This window comes from Semicossyphus pulcher, unplaced genomic scaffold, assembly GCF_022749685.1.
Source record: "Semicossyphus pulcher isolate SPU_LCO1_2020_fin unplaced genomic scaffold, fSemPul1.0.p SCAF_21, whole genome shotgun sequence".
In the NCBI taxonomy this organism is placed as follows: Eukaryota; Metazoa; Chordata; class Actinopteri; order Labriformes; family Labridae; genus Semicossyphus; species Semicossyphus pulcher.
Genome location: NW_027211695.1, coordinates 8,331,829 through 8,352,503, shown reverse-complemented (window position 1 = coordinate 8,352,503; position 20,675 = coordinate 8,331,829). Strand labels below are relative to the sequence as shown.

At 42.2% G+C, this 20,675-nt stretch overlaps 1 protein-coding gene across 1 annotated transcript in view; it reads left to right on the top strand.

Moving 5' to 3' along the window:
• Positions 1-20,675, top strand: part of LOC138600986 (collagen alpha-1(XXV) chain) — a 164,108-nt gene that overhangs the window by 126,297 nt on the left and 17,136 nt on the right. Inside the window, exons 12-21 of the mRNA XM_069672550.1 lie at positions 3,223-3,267; positions 3,851-3,877; positions 6,715-6,759; positions 11,802-11,834; positions 13,108-13,143; positions 14,955-14,999; positions 16,853-16,915; positions 18,685-18,753; positions 19,425-19,469; positions 19,673-19,717. Coding sequence (XP_069528651.1) covers positions 3,223-3,267; positions 3,851-3,877; positions 6,715-6,759; positions 11,802-11,834; positions 13,108-13,143; positions 14,955-14,999; positions 16,853-16,915; positions 18,685-18,753; positions 19,425-19,469; positions 19,673-19,717 — 453 coding nt within the window. The remainder of the gene's footprint in view (positions 1-3,222; positions 3,268-3,850; positions 3,878-6,714; positions 6,760-11,801; positions 11,835-13,107; positions 13,144-14,954; positions 15,000-16,852; positions 16,916-18,684; positions 18,754-19,424; positions 19,470-19,672; positions 19,718-20,675) is intronic.

The following is a 20,675-nucleotide window of genomic DNA, read 5'->3' as shown; positions in this document are numbered from 1 at the left end:
TCTTTATCTGATATGTTTTAGCCCATTGCTAGCAAAACTAAATTATCCCACTTTTTCATTTTGTTTAAAGTTGCTCGCATATCGTGGGCTTGATCCAAACACCGGATCTCCTAAAGGCCCAACAGGAAAGCCAAACAAAATCCTGTACAAGTTTGCCACAACAATGGCACAAACTACGGGGTGGTAATGTAAAGGCTGTGCCGACATCATCAGTGGTAGTAGTGAAGGCCAGATAGGATCGCAAGCGGACACCAGCTGACTGTCTTCAGCAATTTTTAATCCATGTTGACGTCTCTCCTCTCGAGTTTTTGGCTTAGAAAAAGTGAATAATATGACCCCGCCCTCTAAACTTTGAGGATATCTGCTGTCGGACTTGCAGATTCCACCATTTCGGCATTTCTCCTTGTTCTGAAAGCTTGACAGGCCTCCCACGCCTAGTTACGGTTGCTAACGTAGGATTCGACAGTGGCCATTCAAGGGAGGGTCTTAGCGAAGGGTCAATTGTTTCAGTTAAACTAAGCTCCTGTAATTGTAGCCTGAACATGCTTGCAGTGCTTCACTCCAAAAATACAACACATGAACACAGTTCAGAAAGCTGCCTTCCATCCACACCTGAAAGTAGTTTATCTTCAAACGTCTGCCTTTAACATACTTAGAGTTTTCATTAGTCTTTGCGGCCACGTGCTGCACTTTTCATATTAGAAAAGTTCTGCCATGCATTCTGACAATTTCAAAAAAGGCTCCCCTATTTTGGAGAAATCCCCCGGGCTGCATCTTCAAGCCTTAACCACAAAAAGTACCCAGCTGCCTGAGAATCTGCTCGCTCTCTCCGCTCCGTTCTGCATTTCTGTCTCAAAGCGAATAAAGAAGACACAGTGCAGGTGTTTCACAATGGAGGGAAATTAGAGAGGCATATTTATTCCAGAACAAATGGCAGTATAAGTGATGAGAATGAATAAGGAGATGATTTGAGCGGCTCCATCTTTTGAATCTCAAGCATGTATTTATAATTATATAAGCAGAGAGGCACGCACGGCTGTAATAGGAACCAGGGTGAAGAAGTTTGATTTGGGAGTGAAAGACATACTGACTCTGGAGACGGCAAACGCTGAAGGTCTAATTCCATACTTGTGTTAGGAGCCGGGGTCTGCCAGCACCCATGAAATAGAACCCCAGTGCTGCGCAGTGCAGTTATAAAACCGAATCTGTTACGGTATGTAGCTGTCGCTCATGCAGAAAGTTGAAGTCTGAAGCAGTGAGAGCCGCTCTGCCAGCGGTGGCAGGTTGACTGGCAGACGTCTTATTGATCTGACAGAGAGATCCACTCACAGGGGATGATCTCTAATGCAAACCTTATCAGCACGACTTTAGGAGGTTTTAATCAGCCTCCATCATCATTATGGCAATGAGTCCCATATGTGGCCTGATAGATGCTCATGATTCCGACATTTATGACGAGCTTCACCACTCGTGTGTAGTTCAAGGGAGACTTCCTCTGCACATTAGCTGTGTCCCAATTCAGGGGCTGCATCCTTCGAAGGACGTTTTTGAAGAAATCGATGTATTTGAAGGCTGATTGCGTCACTGGGCGCTGTCCCATTTCAAAAGCTCCGTCAGATGCGGTCGGCAAATGCGTCCTCCTTTTCCTGGGCCACGAAGGATCCATCAGGTGCATCCTTTGCGGCCCAACGTGTGTTGAGATGCATTGCATGCCAATTCAAACAAGATGGCGGACTCTTGAGTGGCCGAGGACTACACTTTCAAAAGTAAATGTTTCGGTTTCAACTCAGTCGAATAGCTAGAGATACAAATGTTAAAAATAAAGAAAGGGGCCTTGAAAAAAATTATTAAACAATAGGTTGAGTTAGAACAATAGCTAGTTCGCCTGCTAGCTACCTGTTGCTAGGTGACAGGAGCCACGTTTGGTGAAGGGTGGGAACAGCTGGTGACACAAACAGGAAATTCTCCAAAGACCAGGCTGTCTCATTTCGGTTCGCCCTTCGAGGTCTACAAAGGCTACCAATGACTCATCCTCCCTAGACGGCGTCCTTTGAAGGATGCAGCCCCCAAATTGAGACACAGCTATTGATAATACACTCTGATATTCCCACAATGCTTTGTGAAACACTAACAAGCTGAAACAAAAAAGAAAATTGCAACCAATCAGTGTTCAGGGGGCGGCCAAGGGGGCATTGGCCCCCGTGAAACTTGATTAGCCGGTTAGAGGCGGGACATCTGTTCAAACCAACATGTTAGGCTGTGTCGCAACAGGCTGCTAGAAGCTTTTGAGGCATTTGAAGATTATATTTTGTGCTTTTTATGCCTTTATTTATAGAGAGGACAGTGCATAGTGTTGGAAACAGGGGAAGAGAGAGTGGGGGATGACGCATGGCAAAGGGCCGAGGGTGGGAGTCGAATCTGGGGCCGCCACATCCGGGACTATACCCTCTGTACATGGGCCACTGATTTGACCGCTGAGCTAAACCTACGCCCTTACAGGAATTCGACATCTGTGATATCTTTTATGTTAGTAGTGAATGTAGATTAGTGCACATACATATATTTCACGCCACCCCTGCATAAGTCATTGATCCAGTTAGGCCACCCCAGTCCAGAAAGTGTGGACACGCCCCTGCATGCTGTACCGCCTTTTGCTTACAAATAGACAGTACTGAGCAGTTCATCGACATGTATCTGAGATTAAATAACATCAGCACAACACTGATACTCTTCTAAAAGGCCTACGATGTGGTAGCTTTCCAAAGGTCAGGAGGTTAACTGTTTTTGGCAGCAGATAGAGTTGGGTTGGTTTCCCAGTTGCAGCGCAGAAAGCAGTGATTCAGACTAACAGCTGGCTGCCATTCATCAGACTTTGGTTCACTTATCGCTCATGTTTAGGACCTTTTTTGACTTGTTATGGGAACACATGTATGTAGTATATTCAGCGTTAGACGTAGAGAAACATGTAGAGAGTCCATTCCTTGCATTATGGTTAAATAAGCTATGCTGTTCGCTATCCTGCTTCCTTATCACCCATTCTGCAAATGCACAACACCTGTGCAGGCACGACACAAACCTCACCTCTGCTAAGGTCAGAGGTTATCTGTATATAACGGAAGAATGTACATCCTTTTTGTATCTTCTGACCTTAAATAAGAGTTGACGTTGTGGAAGCAGCACACTGAATACAGCCACTGTGTGTGTGTGTTGTGCTGTCCATAGGGGGATGTTGGCATCCCAGGATTGGACGGTATCCCCGGAGGCAAGGTCTGGTGCACACACATTCTGTGTGCTCTTATTTTTGTAAAAATCATGATCGTATTTATTTTTTATTTTTTAATCCTTTTCCATCAAAGAAACATTTCCTTCTTTTGCACTGATGGGCACTTTTAACCAAGCTTCACCCATTTTTGACCCTTTTTCACTTTTCTTCAAACTTTATTTATACATATTGTTTTTCATTCTTCTGTAAAAACATACCTTGTCATTATTTTTGTTGGATATCATGTTTGCATGATCTGTATTTGCTATTCTAACACTTACAACAAGCTACCTTCAGAGCAGATATCAACATGTGTAAATAAATGTCATAGTGGTACCCACATATATGGTGAAATAACACTGTCAGTAGGATTCTGACATGTTGAAATTGGCTACTTTCTGTAGAAATCTGAAACTCGATGATCCGTCTGGGGAAAAAAGCAGTCAAAACACATGAGAATTTCTATAATCTAACATGAATTTAACCCCAGATACAATCTGACCCTCAGTGGCTGCCATAATTCCCAAACTGAACCCAACTCCCTCTGAGATTTTTCCGTCTCCAACACTCTGCTTTCTTTTCCAACAGGGCGAGATGGGCGAGCGGGGTGAAAAGGTAAAGTGCTAATTCAGATCACTAAACATTATTGTTCGCACCAGTCTCGATGTGTTAGAACAGCCGTCATGCTTCATGCGGCTCCAGCTCGTTCTTAAAAAGCTGACTCCCTTCTGAGATTTGGCCATCAGCGAGTCAGTGAGTCACACATTGAACCCAGTTTCTTCAAATCCGGACCAAAAAACTGAACCCACACAACGGCCTCCTTGAGGGACAGCAGCTTTGTTCTCTCCCTTTTACTTAGTCTAATGGTGCCCTTTTTCACTGTTGTTGGACGGCAGCGGGTGGGAGGTGTGAACACTGACCCAGTCGAGGGTGACATGAGCTGGGGAGGGAGGTGATGACTCAGTGCTCTTCATCGGCTGCAAAACTGGCCCTCGGGCGAGTGGTCTCAGTCGCTGTTCTGAGTTTTACTTCCAGTCACTTATTGCCCACCACCACCACACCTGAATCACTGTAATGATGATGCTGTGCAGTCACACAGCCAATCTCTGAGCAACCAGTGCTCGCAGCATCATGTGGAGAATAAGCTGGATTTAAAAATGTGCAGGAGAAACGGCATCTTGCAGAGATAGCGGAGAAAAGTCTGGTGAAGTGTTGTCGTAGAATATGTTTAATATCTCATTTACAATCTTTCTAATCATGTCCAGTCCCTTCTGGTTTATCCAAAAACCCCTCAGGTTTGGAATCACAGCTCTGAATTACAACTTTTAATTTAATAGGAGCCAGATCTGTTAACATAAACTGCTGATCTTGGCTTTACTTGTTAACTTAAGAGCCAGCAGGCAAGTCGGGAGGGTATATTTTTGTAGTCCTGACCCCATTCTACTAGTCATTTGAACTTATCAGGCATTGTGCCTGTTACAGTTAGCCCTATTTTCTTGAAGTTCCTTTATAATACTCTCCAAAAGGACACAACTTTAACCTGTTTCACAATCCAAAAGGCTATCATTTACTTGATATATCATGTGGATTTATCAAAAGTGAAATGATCAGCTTCTTGCCAAAGACAGTCCTGAAATTTACTCCAAAGTACTATAAATTTTATTTCTAAAGGAACCAAATATGTTAACATAAATAGTTGTTTTTGGCTTTGGTTGCTAACCAAAGAGTCAGCAGGCAAATTCAAGAAAACAACACTGACCTGTAAATGATAAAAACCTTTAGAGGTTCTGACTTTATGAGGATGTTTTCCCTCTGAGGACACAACCCTTTATTCAAAATTCTTGGATGTCCTATTCACCTTCAAAATAGGAATATTGAAGTTGTAATGTTCTTCATATAAAACCAATTGGATTTCTAGCAGTGCAGAAAAAAGTATCGAACCACACTCTACACAAGGCTCAAAGGAGCATTGAGTTTAAGGCTAATGCCAGAATGCTAACATGCTTAGAATGACATTGCTAAAATGCTAACAAGCTGGTGCTGTTAGGCAGGTTCAGTGTTAACCATTTTAAGCTAGTTTTATTATGTAGGAATGCTAATATTAGCTTAAAAGCATGATTAAAATGACCCTGCTAAGATGCTAATGGTAAGCAGTTACAATGTCTACTATTTTTGACCTAGTAACTGTGTGAGCATGCTAGTATTAGCTTTTTAGCTTTCTTACAATGATAATTCAAAGATGCTGGCATTAAGAGGGTACAGAAATTACAATTTTCACAATAGTTTAGCTTATTAGCATGCTTACAATGACATTGCTAAATTGCTGATATTAAGCGGTTACAATGTTTACCATTTTTAAACTCGTTAATAGCATGCCGACACTGACAACGCTAAGATGCTGATGTTCAGAAGGTCGGATATTACCATTTTCACAATACTTTAGCATGTTAGCGGGCTAATGTTAGCTTATTAGAACGCTCAAACTGACTATGCTTCGATGCTAATGTTAAGAAGGTACAATGATTACCATTTTCTTGGTGCTTTAGCATAATATTAGCTTATTAGAAAGCTTATACTGACAATGTTAAGGTGCTGATGAGAAGGTTACCATTTTCACCATAGTTTAGCGTGTGAGCATGCTAATGTTAGCTTATTAGCATACAATGACAATGCTAAGATGCTGATTTTAAGAGCTACACTATTCATAATTTTCACAATATTTTCATGTGTAAGCATGCTAATATTAGCGCTAAAAAAGATATAAAGCTGAGTGGCATTAGCATGCACTTTCTTTGCCAGGACAACTCCGATAAAGAATGATGATCTGATGTAAAACGGTAAATGGATAAACAACTTTATTTTATTCATCATGAGGCAACCATGAATTGATGTACAACATTTCGGGGTATTCAGTCTTAACAGCAAATGTCAACCTCATGGTCGCACTGGAGTTAAAGGCAAGGGATTGTACAAAGTTAAATGACAATGCACCCTATATTTGTAATGACAGATCAGTCTGAGCCAAAAACGTTGAACCAACCAGCCAACCCTCGTTGCCATCCATCGCTCCACACCCTAACCCTGACATTTTGTCTACTTTATACAGCTAAGAAGTAAAAGTTGTGAATTTAGACGTTAAGTTCTTCACAGCTGATGCCAGGAGTTTAGAGCCTCCATAAGACTTCCCACAGAGTGCATTACATCACCTGAGATCATTAATATTTGAACCATGTGTGATGACTCAGTTGGCGACCAAAGTGAATTATGTACAGTAATGGTACTGTGCTACACTGTACTCCATCCATTGCACTATTTTACAGGCAGTGAATCACAGAAATAAAGTTCTACTGCGTGTTCTGTGTGTTTAAGCCATATGGCAATCATGTTGTAAGATATTACTCTTCAGCACTGACACATTCTTGCGATCAATAACCTGTGTGATTTCATCGTAGGGCGATATGGGTGAAGATGGAACGAAAGGTGATATAGGAGAGAAGGTGAGTAAATTCTACCTTTCACTCTCTTTCTTTATGTCTTAGAAGTTGCACAGAGAAACAGCAGGCTGTGGCCGGAAAACATAAAAAAAAGGGTAATGTTAGCCATGTGAGAGGAGGAGGAGGTGTAGAAGCAGAGGTCAAGTGCCATCAGCTGTAGTCAAGGCTGCACGACGGCAATCATCCTGGCACTTGATTCATCCTTTACTCTTAATGTGCACTTAATTGCTCCGCTATGCTGACGCTACATTTTCTGGTCGGGTGGCTCCTGCATTAATTTGGGACCATTTATCATCAAGACAGCTTGTCAAGTTGGGATCCATTTCCAACAAAAGGCAGGAGTGGAGCTCTGCTGGATAGATTGTTCAGAGCAAAAGTAATAGATTCATGTTTCTGTCCAAAAGTCTTTTGTTTGCTGTGTTATTTGTCCAGAGGCAGATTATGCATCCTCTCCAGGACTTGTCAAGCTGCAGAAGAAGAAGCTTTCATGAAAATAGGACGCTGTTTTATTTGTATTGGGTGACCTCATGACAACAACTGGGCCTCCAACTTATCGTAAAATGTTTCAGAAACAAAACTATTAAGGGTTGGAATAAAAGGTTCTTTGAAAACGTCTGCTCAGCTTCTCATCAGCCTTTGCAAAAAAAAACCTGCTCACACTTCTGGGAAAAGATAAAGATTCCTCCTAACGTTGCCAGAAATTGTAACACAGTTGCTAAGAACAGAAAACAGAACAAAACACTGTACTCTTAAAACACTGGAGGTGCTTCTTCGCTTGAAATACTGAGTAAGGTATAAAAACAAAACACAAGTGATAGAACCAGAATGAGAGTAGAAGCGGTGTACTCAAAATGTCGCTGCCAATTTATTGCTGTTCAGCAGAGAACAACTTTGATAACTTCGCACTTTATGGGCACTCCGGTTTTTTAAAAGACTGCCAAACGTGGCTGCCAAGAAAGACAACGTCTGAGGGAAGCAGATGCAGGATATCGTCGTGGAAAAAAAAGCGGATGGCGATAAAACTTTGCAGCTCGAGGGCCGCTTTGATCTGGTCGTCCTTAATGTAGTAAAAGAGGTGAAAAAATGGATTTTGGCTGCAGGAGTACAGAAGAAAAAGTGAAATTGAGTACCAAGGGAATTCAGACTTCTGTAGCCAGTCACCTGCCATTCGCTCTTCAAGATCATATCTGTGTATTACACAATAAAAAGAGACAGGAAGTAGTGTGAAGATCTGGAACCAGTGAGGATTTTACATTAGTATGCTTAGGCTTACCTCATCTTGTCAGCTTGTCAATATAAGGAGTGAGTGTTTTTTTACAGCGCACATATGGCAGGAATAATTGGTTTTCAATCAATATATAACTCTAGTCTAGATGAGTTTAACATATGTCTCACACGTCTCAAGCATGCTCATATACATCGAGAGATCAATTTCTGTTCCCTGAAATTCCTGTTGGAAGAGGAAACCAGAGAGTAGAGTGGGCAGAGGAGGGGAGGGGAGAGCATCTTAAGTCGTCCACGCTGAAGATGCCAAAGTTAACAATAAACAGCACGCACTGCGGGGAAAGTGTGGTAACGCGAGGTGAGAGGTGAGGCAGTGAAAGCTCCGGTGTGGTGAGCGGAGAGACCTCGGGGAATGGCAGACGGTGGGGGGGGGAATGGCAGCGCTAGCGGTCAGACGGGACTTCGTCTGATACGAGGGTGATTGTTTTGACTGCGGGGGATGTGTTGAGTGTGTGAGAGATGGAATGGCAAGACAGATACACTCTTTAAATGCACACATTCAAAACCCACATCCTAAAAGACAGCATCAATTACTCTCTTGAACACAAATATCAATCGGGAACTCAAAGTACTATTCACGATATGTAATGTAACTGCTTTTTAGTTATGAACCTTTGGGACACCGGACTCGCAGCGAACCCAAAGTCCTCATTTGTCAGTTGGTCTTATATCGTCGGATTAACTCAAAAATTGTTTAAAGACGCAGATCATCATTCGAAGAAATATTCATAATTGCTTTCTTGCCGACAGTTAGATGAGAAGATTGATACCAATATCATAACTATGGAAAATATGAAGCTATAGGGCATGTTAGCTTAGCTTAGCATAAGGTGCCAAGTTAGCGTATCTTAGCATAAAAGAAAACGGCAGGAAAACCTGCACCGAAAGAATGCCCCCTCAAGCATGTCTACAGCTTGTTTTTTAACCCACTGTATCTTGTTTGTTTTATCTGCACATAAACTGGACAGTAAAAAATTACAGTTTGCCATTTTACTGGTGGTGATGTGCCCAACTATTTCTTGGCTGGCACCAGTAGCTTCACTGGATTCCTGGCCACTGGCCCTGGCCAGGAAACAGTCTGGCACGTAACCCTCCGGAAAACGGCAACAGTTCTTTTGAACGGCTTGAAAACACAAGATATATGTATTGATTAGTGAGCTTTAGAGAGGCTTTAAGAATTTGCACTCAACTGAGGTCCTACATTATTATATTGGACCTTTTTGGCTCTGTTTCATGTGAGATTTTTCGTGAAGAATCTTGATCTGATGTGTCACAAGTAGTTTAAGCCATGAAATTAATGTGGAGGGTTAGGGTTAGCGTCGCAAGTTACACTTCTTTTATAATAGTAGTTAAGTTCAGTATTTAGGTAAAAGTACTCTATTACATTCCACCGATGTTTATAGTGTAAATTTAAGAAACACATTACACGCCGTCATCAGGGTTTCCAGCAGCCCCTGCATGTCCATCTCCAGCCTCATTTAAATCAAATCATTACTGCAGTTAAAAGCTTTCGTTCCGAACCATTTACCTCTGATGCTTTTTGCTTAAGTATTTAACTAGCTGTGAAATGAACAGCGAGTCTTCCTGTTGAAAAAGTCCGACCTTAGATACAGAAACGTTCTTTAAAGGTTGAGAAAGAAAACAAACCCGAGTAAACCCTCGAGTTGGGAACCACCGGGCTGTGAGCGCTTGGCTCGGCCCGGTGTGGCACAGTGGTTGGTATAATTTCTGAATCCTGAGATCCGGTCCAAGCTCTTGTGAACTGGCCGTGTTTCAGCTGTTGGCAGGGCCTTTCTGCCCTTGGAGCCAATCATAATCTGTATTGCCTCACACAGTATATTCTGACTCGATGACGGAGGTTGCTATTCAGCTGAGGCCGCTAAATTCGGTCATCTTTGCTAATGACCGTAATATGAAATAGGAGTCATGTTTTGAGGGCTGCGGTGACATTTAATGGTTACATTTGTCACAACTCTGTCTCGGCTGATTAATCCACCCCGTCTCATTGGCTCTCACTAAGCAAACAGCTGGAAAATAGCCTGATTTACTAAGTATACATGATGAGATCCTCATGCTATTATCTTTAAATGGCAATATGCGGCGGGTGGCTGTAATGAAGTGGAGTTGTGGTGGCTCTCCGTCCCGCTCTGCTCTGTGGTTGAATCACAGGCTGTGGCCTCGCCATGGTAATTGGCCCAATTGGGACTTTTCAGCACTCGGTGCCACACCTCAGCTCACCTCCCAACTCCGCCACTTTTTCCATCTCGCACCACTTCATTTGTGAAAACTCTCACTTGCTTCTCGGGCCTGGTGATACTTGAGAGAGACGTCGGTGGGGTTTGTCAGTTGAACAGCAGGAGAGTGAGGTGTTAATTGCTTGTGTGGCATCCGCTGACATTTGTCTTCACATGGGTCATGGTGGACTTTTGATTAAAAGTGTGGGAACCGTGCTGTAAATTCTTATTTTTCACTAAATTAGCTTCTTATGCTGTCCCCCTGCTGAGTTTAATAATGGGAAAAAAGCTAATCATGCTTCCATGTAATCCAAAGCTTGATTATGAGTTTAACAAGGTGAGATCTCTCTTATATAAGATGTTACAATGAAGTACAGACGTGATGCATTCTTGTGTTTTCACTGCTGCCAGAAAGCAACAGGTGTAAACGGGCTCTGACTTTGATGTGAGTTTTGTTGAGACAATTATTCAATCAAGGCCTCTGTTTCAAGTATCATGTTTTTGTACTTGACATAAATGTTGCTTCTAAAGTATTTGCCCAAAAGCATTTTTGTTTTATCATCTAAATCATGTAAAAGTCGTTCATTCGCATGCCAGTATGTAAAATGAAGGGCCTGTTTACGCAGCTTACTGTAAAAGTTCTTCCTCTTAGAACCTCAATAAAACACACGAAGAAAAAGCTCCTATAAAAATGATACGTTTTAAGATAGGGACAGAGCCCCCCCTTTAGAATGCAACAAATCCCAGCTGTAAACAGTAACACAGTTTATTGTCAGCAAAAAAAATAAAACGCGGCAATTAAACGTGCCTTGTGTGCTACGCGTCGTAATGACTCCCATAAAAAGCTGAGGGCGAGAAGCATTCCTTCAGCAACTTCTGAGCGTGAGGCGTATGTGTAGTCAAACCACAGCATCCACACCAGAGCTAAAGACGCAGACTCCTTCCCCGCGCTCCCTTTTCCCACCAACCGCCCATAATTATGCTTATTGGCCCCTTGTTTTATGTATGTTTTTACTGTACACTGCAGAAGTAATGCAGAGCATAGGAAAGGGCCCGGGTATTGGATGTCGGGGTTACTTCAATACTTAATGTAAAGACATACAATTAAAAAAAATGGTTTTACATTGTATATCTATCAAGGCCCTTTACCCCCTATACTGTTTCTTCTATACAGTGAAGATTTAATGTCAGCACCTCTATGCAGCTGCAGTCTGACAGTGTAAAAACAATGAAATAATTCCCAGCGCTGTAGTTATGAAAAATGCTGTCTCAAACTTTGGTGGGAAGGTACATTCAATCTGAACACTGCTTAGAAAAGCAGACAATCGTCTTTCTAATTGGACTTTCCTGCAAAACTCAGTAAATGCAGCAGTTGTGAAATAATAACCTGCATTGTCTTGTAAAAATAGCTGCGATTGCACAGTAATGGTCATTCTTTTTGTGACCAAAGGCCCATTGTGTCTTGTATAAACCTCTTTTCGCCATGTTGCACATTTCTAATTATTGTCTTTTTTACCTTCTCCTCAGGGAGATGCAGGCTCCTCTGCAGCAGGCATCAAGGTAAGAGCTAAGTTAACGCTTAAGGGTTTTCTTGGTCAGTATTAGGAGTTGGTTGGACCAGCTGTTTGTTTAAATTAACTTACTAAGTGGAGATTTATGTTTAACCAAATAACACTACAGAAACGACTCCGTACAAGGAGATAAGCCGTTAATAATCATGAACATAACACTTCCTGTGTAACTGCTAACCTGGCTTACTAAACCAACTCCACTGGTAATGTTAGCTTCTAAGCTTAATTCAAAAACCTTCAAGAATTTCAACCAAGTCCAGTTTCCTTTTGGACTAAGTTTAGAATTACCATGACCTGAATGACTGAGAACCTTCACAGACATGTAACGTTAGCGTGCTAATTTTTGACACATTTAGAAGGAGTAAGTGTACTTTGGGTGGCATATCTTAACCGATACTTGATCTAAAATCTGTTTGATGATGTTAACTTTTGTTAAAATACATCAAACCAAACTTGATATACCTCAATTTACAATTAATTTTGCCAGTAACGTTAGCCTGAATGACCAAATAACGTCAGTTAGGTTAAGCGAGTGAAACTAGCTAGTAGTTCCAAGAACTTAAAAACGTACCGCTCAAAGCTAGTAGGTTAAGGGATTGAAGAATATACAATTAAACCTGATCCAGAAGTGAAGCAGTTAATAACAGTGTTGTGACATCTTTGCTCAAGTCCCAAGTAAGTCGCAAGTCATTTGGTCCAAGTCTCAGGCAAGTCTCGAGTCATTTTTTCTTGAGCAAGTCAAGTTAAGTCACAGGTTATGTCAAGTCAAGTCGAGTCCTTAGTTATGGCAAGTTAAGTCCCAAATCAAGTCGCTTTTTTTCCACCCAAGATACAGCACTCTTACCTGTAGTATCCGGTCTTTATAAAGAGAAAAGACAAGGTATTAGTAGCCCGTCTAATAATGGTATTATTGGCCAATTTATATATCCTGTTCAAAAAGTACATGTGACAATGAATTGTATCTGTATTATCTTGGCACAGACTCAGCCATGATGATGGTCTGGTCTGAGACTGTATTGAGTCATAATGAGTACGAGTGATGAGGCTTCTCTTTGGGGAAAAAACATCAGGTAGCTGGGGGCTTTGATGTTGCCTGTTGCCATAGCAAGGAGTTTAACTGACAGCCAGTTAACCAATCATGACAATCATGTAACTGTTTTTTGTCAAGTCAAGTTGCAAGTCATCAAAACAGTGACTCGAGTCCAAGTTACCATGTCTCAAGTCCACATCTCTGGTTAATAATAAATCTCTTTGTATTTCAGGGCGAACCCGGAGAGCCTGGACGAAGTGGACACAAGGTAATAATTGCACTTTGCTACATATTTGACAAGTGGAAGATAGATGCCAGAGTAGTTAATACATGAAAACAGTTTACATATGAAGTGTATGTTAGGCTCATAATGCTCCATGCTAAACAAGCTGAACTATTCTGACTGTAAAAAGAAGCTTTATTCTGAAATAGTTCACATTTGGATACCAGCATTCCAGACTCACAGTTAGAAATCAAATAAGGATGGTTGTACGTGGGGAGCTCGCTGAGCAGAACCTGACTCTTCAACCCAAACTTCATTACATCACAGTGCCCCGACTTATTTTACATTTACTTTGGCTCGACACTTGATATGAGCCAGTGTAAGGGTCCCAGGAATCAAACTAACACCTCTGGATAGAGTCTTTGGGATGTATTTTGGCTCCTTTTTATTGCGAGTTGTACTCTGCAGAGTCGAACCCACCAGGTCATCCCATTAATTTCCTTTGCAGGAGTCCAACTACACACTTTTTTGTTGCTGAAGTAATGTTTGCCTGTGTAACCTCTCTTTCCCAGCTAGCTTTATTCTAGAGTTTGACAAGCCAACAAAAGGAAATCAGAAGAATATTGTTGCGGAAACAGTCGCTGATAAGAAACTAATACAAAAAAAAGCATGCAGCGGATGAAGAGCTACTGCAAAATAAAAGCCATTACTTGTCCCATGACCAGACGGCTGCTAAGATTGCACCAGTGCGCCGTCTAATTATACTTTTTAATCCCAAATGTCGCACCCCATTAATTTTCCCCCTCTTTGCTGTGTTTGGACAGACACAAGAGCTTTAGCAAATGTCTTTCTTGTGCTGTGCTGCAAAGAAAACAGTCGTGGCCCAACTAATTTTTTGACTGCTTAATCTGATCTGTAATTTAACAGCAAATCTGCTTGTGCTGACACATTTGAAAATTGTATTTCTCCTGAAAACGGCAATCACAAGATTGATTCGCTGTTCCCCATGTGACGTTACCATTGGACGAGGTTCAAGTGTTGAAGTAGCAGTCCTGAAGAAAGACCTTTATTCATTAGTTTTACAATGCTTTCATTAGCCACAATGGAACTTTACAGCCCTCTCTCAGATCCCCCAAGTGCCATTACAGTTGATCATTCTCGTGTGGCGCTAATCACTTCTTTTTATATGCCATAAATACAATGGTCTTAATAGAGCGTTAAATTATCCAGAGTCTGAAATTTTGTTTTGAAAGTCTCGCAGAGGCGTCTCAGGGGACTCGACCTCTGATTTTTTCCACTGTTGAATCAAACGACCGTGCGTTACTCAAACTTGCATGTAATGGGAATCTGGAGTTCTCAACTTGACAATGACCCGACCTTGGTAACGGAGAAATAGGCCAACTCTCGACTCCCAGCACTGCCAAACTCTAACGACCTTGAAGCCACGGCAGCTTTTGCAGCTTTAATCCAAAGCCTCTGACGGTTTTTCCCTCCAGAAACCAGAACTTTTCACACCTGCCCAAACCAATAAAATCATAAGAATAAAACGCCATTGCACTTTGTGAAGGGTTGAGTGTTATAACAAGCACTAATCACGCTGTCAAGCCACGGCTGCATGAGTTGGTTTGAAAGTGCATGTGCAGAACCTTCTGCTAGCGCTTACTGCAAGCAAATGAGAGTCATCATACACTAATGTGCGGCAAGACACTCTTTTAGAGTCACAGCAGCTTGATAGCCAGAGGAAACACAAATAGAAAATAAAGCGTAGAGCTACTAGAACCCCAAAGAGCCTCCAAATGAGGCTTGACTCAGCTTAGCTTGGCTTGGCTGTAACGTGTCACACTCTTCCTGTGTAGGGAGAGCCAGGACTTCCAGGGCTGCCTGGACTCCCAGGGATAAAGGTAAATGCTTTGCTGTTTTTATCCCCAGTCATCCCCCCGCTGTTGTCCCTGTCCATCCCCTTCAGCCCGCCTGTAGCAGAGCTCACAGCAAAACTCAGCCGACCTACCGTCATGCCTCATGCATGACACATTAAGGTCTCATAACCTCGCTTCATCCTGCTGTGTGGGATTTGTACCTAGCTCCATCTGCGTGAGTGGCAGAGGCAGAGTAATACCTGTGCAGTCAGTGCAAGGAAAAAGAAGGAGCTCAGGCAAACTGAGGCCGAGTAGTTGAAGCTTTTGATCTTCACGAGGCAGAAATCAGCAAGAAAAGTGCCTCATTAGGGTTTGTGAATAGTGTAGAGGTTTATGAATTAATGATTGGAATCCCTGGCAACAACATCGATCTACTTCCTGGAAGTGGCATCAAGAGAGTCGGAGCAAAAATGTGTCAAAAACACAGCTTCTGTAGGACAGGAAGTAAGATTTGAACTTGATATTTGGAATATGCTGTAGCTTAAAAATCAAAGAGCAGATGGTGAAACTAAAGGCACAAAAGGCACATTTCCCAAGATCATTAGCTTGAAATCTAACATGTGAATGCAAGGAATGCTCACGCAGGCATGATGAAACACTGCTTTGGTTTTGTTCTCTTTTTGTGTGCTTGTAATGTGCTGGCCATGTAAAAAAAAAAATCTTTCATTTTATATTTTATATACTCCTGTTCCTACTTAAGAGGCCTGAATGCTTGATGGATTCTAACAATATTTTGCTGACATAGCACTCGTGAGTTAAGAGCTCGGCTTGCACTATATACTGCTCCGCATTTCTTGGCTGTTTATCCGATCAAAGTGTAAGAAGTAAGTGCCCGTTACCTCCAAAGGCTTCCAGGGGGCCGAAACTGCTGTAGGTGGAAACTGAGGGTGCAGATGGTCTCATACATTACGATTAAAGAGGGGGTATTATGCTGTTTCACATTTTGAGACATATATGTTACAATGTTGGATGTCCATACAAAACGTGGGTGAAGTTTCAAATCTGTAGGTAAAAGCATGTTGGAGTAATCCCCTGCGAAAAAAGTCTCTGCTGTGAACGGCAGCTTTCAGACGGGCTTCACTTTGTGATGTCACAAAGTAGAGGAACTCTATATTTGGGCATCTGCTCAAGACACAGCACAACTTCCTGCCCCTGGCACAGTTCAAGGACAAGAGCAGCAGACGTTAATTTCAAATCGAAAGAGTGAAGTTTACTCGTTCCAGACAACTCTGTTACATCGGCCACAGGGTAGGAGGCGTGACACTCAGCAGGCTTCTGAGAGCTGGCCAATCAGAAGAAAGCGGGCTTGTAGGGGCGGGGTTTCTTTCAGGCAGAGGCTGTATGAGGGCCTGCACAGAGCACCAGTGTGAGAAAAATGATGAGTTTTTTTCACTGTGAATTATGCTAAGCTACTCCACAGGTATCACAGAGTGAAATATGAAGCTTGGAATTATCATAATACCCCCCCTTTAAGTTTTTTCTCAATGAAATGTTATATAAAATCAAGCATCATGCGTCACACTGGAAGCCGATTCCTCAAAGTATAAGTGCAAGCTGGTTTTCTAACATTAATGTATGTGAGAACACACAGTAAGGATAAATGATGATTGTGTGTGTGTGTGTGTGTGTGTGTGTGTGTGTGTGTGTGTGTGTGTGTGTGTGTGTGTGTGTGTGTGTGTGTTTCAGCATGTAAAAGTGTGCAAGCAGTACGAGCATGCATGTCGTCGTGAATGTGTTGGGCCATGCATCTTGTGTATGTGTTTAGCAGCAAGTGTCGCTAATGCCACGCTAAAATTCCCCTTTTGGAAAAATTAGTTATACTTGCATTTTTGTTCCAGGGTGAACCCGGATTCCTCGGCCCCCAGGGAGAGCCAGGGCTTCCCGGACTCCCAGGAACCAAGGTGGGTGACTTGAGCGTGTCAGTGTGGCTTTAATTATCTTGAATTTAACTTCTGTCTCACTTCTTGTCAGTGTAATCGCCATTTAAATCAGTAATTCATCCGGCTTTATGGACTCATTATCCCTGAGTATCACTTTAGCAAGGTGATTAAGCCTCTGGTTCTTTAAAATGTCAATTAGAAGTGTTCAGAATAAGCTAATCTTCACACCGTGGAGACATCAGTGATAATCCAGGAAGTAATGTCAGCATTGTCCTTTTGCATCAGGCTTTTTGCAGTGCATTGATAATCCAGATGTTTTATTTGCATTGTCCTCTGGGTATCTTTGGTACCTAATAAAATATGAAGAGGAGAAGCACTGCAGACAATAATTTATCTGATGGCTTTTCCTTGTGTTCAGGGCTGCACACATGTTTAAGACAACTACCTCATATTTAAGAGACTACTGCAGGACATGTTTCACATTAAAAGTCTGTAGGTTTATTTGCAAGTCTGGGCCATTAAGTTATCATTAGTGGGCGGTTATTTGAAGAGAAAACCAATGCCTTATTGACTCAACACTGCTGAATAACGGTCGGGTCCCACTTGGTTTGAAGCATCAGCATTAAGTCATAGAGAGACTGAGCTCTGCGTTATACCACACCTCCCTCTATTGGCTTCTTCAAGTCACTTCACGAGGCGAAAAAGTGCACGCAACCATCCATCAAATCTTTATATACTCAACTAAAGGACAAAAAAGGTTGAATGCAGATGTATGTTTTTTAAAAATAACATCTGACCTTGCCGTCCTGGAATCAGATAGGTCTGACTCAGCATAAATATCAGCAATGGTCTGGTGAGCAAACGCACAAAAAGGGCGAGGAGCTCTTAAAGAAGACGCCTCAGTTATTCAAATCTGCATAACATTAAAGGGAAGCTCATGTCTGATGTTTCAAAGAAGGACAAAAGCACTTCTGCTCACTTTGCGGCTAACGAATTTTAACTTTATTTCCTGCTATCTTAAAGATGATGGCTTTTTTTTACGAGCTTCTGGAAAGCGGCCTGCAAAAGAAAAGTGTGTCAATTAAAAGACAGTCAGTCAGTGTTGTACAGCTGACATTGCTGCGGCCGTCTGTGGCGCTTCCACTGCTTTACTTAAGCTAGCAGAGTAAGATAGCTTGTAGAGACAGCTGCTTTGTACAGTGTCGACAAACAGGGGGTATGGGATCTATGGGATAAGACAGTCCCTCCAGGAAGTTGCGAAGATGCGATTCAGCCAATCCTTGCAGCTTTTTTGGCCAACTCTTCCGTGTCTTATCAGTGGTTTTATACAAGCGTAGCAGCTGGAATAACAAATAGAACAGCTTTAATGCAATATATGTGTAGACTCTTCTTTGGGCATATGCTTAAGCATAAGTTTCAGTCCATTTTTTCACCTTTTATTTGGCGTCTTGACACGCAAGTTATTGCTTCATTTGGAGCTCACAGTGGATGTGGCATGTGCTACACACAAAAAATGCATCAAAACACTGCAACTTGCATTACAACAAAAAATCGGCGGCAATCACAGAAAAAGCCGGCAAAATCATTATCACTTCCTGCTCGTCAGATGTTTTGGTGTCTACTCGTTTCCTGCTGTTTTCTAGCAAACATACTATTAGTTTAGTGATCGGTCAAAAGGATCTGCAAGGCCATTACAGTTAGATCATGAATGTTTCCTCCTTGTCCGCATGAATGTTTTTTCCAATAGAAGTTGACAGCCCCACTGAGCGGTTTGTCTTCTGTCTTCACAGGGCGAGAGAGGCGACCACGGGCCACCAGGAAAAGGTGAAAGAGGAGACCTGGGACCCCTTGGACCAAAGGTCAGTTGGATACAAAAATGGTGCCAATCATGTGGAAATATATTCAGAAGACTACTTCTTATTTGTTCACAAGTGACTTAACACACATGTGATTCATTGATTTTTGCTGCCATCTAGAGCCTCTCTGATTCAAGCACAAAAAGTCAGCTTTATCCAAACAGCATTCAATCCATCAAATATTCAGTAGTGTGAACAAAGAGAGCTGGTTAAACCATTACAGCCTGCAATAAGTCCAATGCTTCCCAGGAGGCTGCTCTAAGTAAACCAAATCGAAATGAGTTTGCCATTGTTTATGTCTGGCACTGACCCAGCAGGTAGCTTGAGCTCTAGTCTAAACTTAGACGCCCCACAGATCTGCTTCACATCCTTTTTAGAAACCCCAGACGTCAAACCCCTCCTCTATCACTGCCAGAGTCCAAACAAACACTTCCTCCATCGCTCTGCACATTAAAAAGCTGCTTATTATAGTGAAGCTGAATGTGTCGCTTGGGAGGGAGCAGCACGAGAGGTTGATGATTTTTCCTTTGTGAAAAATATCTTTTAAATGCGCTGAAATTTTTATGATGAGTTAGATTGAACCCATAAAGAGAGTTTGTTTTATGTGTTTTCAATTTTACGTTTATATCTCAACTACTCCCCCTTTTACTCGTCTGTTTTCTTACCCGCTGCAGGGTTCACAAGGAGAGTCTGGGACACCTGGTCCTAAAGGGTCAAAGGTGAGTGTGTCAGACATGTTTGCTTTAATTTGCAGAACATATCATCTTGATAAGCTTGTCCTCTAATTAGATTTTGCAGGTGATGCAGATCTTTCTTTCATTAAATGCTCTGTTTTGTTAGTCACTAGTGTTGTGACGAAGATGCAAACCTTTAAGGACAATGTAGTCACTATAGTTCTGATATATTTGGTTTGTCTTTTCAGGGGGAGACTGGAGATACAGGAGACTTGGGATCTATTGGCCCAAAGGTAAGCCAGTATAGCAAAGAAGCTTGAAAAAGTCCACTTACATTTCCCATGACAAACACAGTTATTACCACCAGGGGGCAGCAGACACACTGCTATTTCTCTTATGTTGCGTATACACCAATCAGCCATAACATTATGACCACTGACAGGTAAAGTGAATAACATTGATTATCTTGCCAGAATGGCACCTGGCAGTGGGTGGGATATGTTAGGCAGCAAGTGAACCCTTTGTCCTCATAGGATCATGGGCGCCCCAAAGCTCATGGATGCACGTGGGGAGTGAAGGCTGACTTGTGTGGTCAGATCTAACAGAAGAGCTACTGGTGCTCAAACTATTGATAGAAAGGCGTCAGAACACACAGTGCATCGCAGTTTGCTGTGTACGGGGCTGCGTAGCCGCAGACCGGTCAGGGTGCCCATGCTGACGCCTGTCCACCGCCGGAAGCGCTTACAATGGGCAAGTGAGCATCAGAACTGAACCAACGAGCAATGGAAGAAGGTGTCCTCTAATGAATCACGTTTTCTTTTACATCATGTGGATGGCCGGGTGCGTGTGCATCGCTTACCTGGGAAAGACATGGCACCGGGATGCACTATGGGAAGAAGGCAAGCCAGCAGAGGCAGCGAAACCTTGGGTCCTGCCATTCATGTGGATGTTACTTTGACACGTACCATGTACCTAAACATTAGGTACGGTTAAAGGGACAGCTACGGCATTTTTAAAAAAAGTTCCACATTGCACACTCGTCGTTGTAGCCCAGCTGTCTACTACTGGAGAAAGACTGGTTTGCCATAGTCAGTACAACGTCATAGTGTAAGCAGTAATTATACGTTTTTTTCATCATCATTTTCATGTCATTTTGTTTTTATTCGATTCTACCTTTAGTAGCTGTATGGATTATGAGTATATTTATTAAAGATACCTGCTTTGACCATTTTTCCTGTTGTTATAGACATG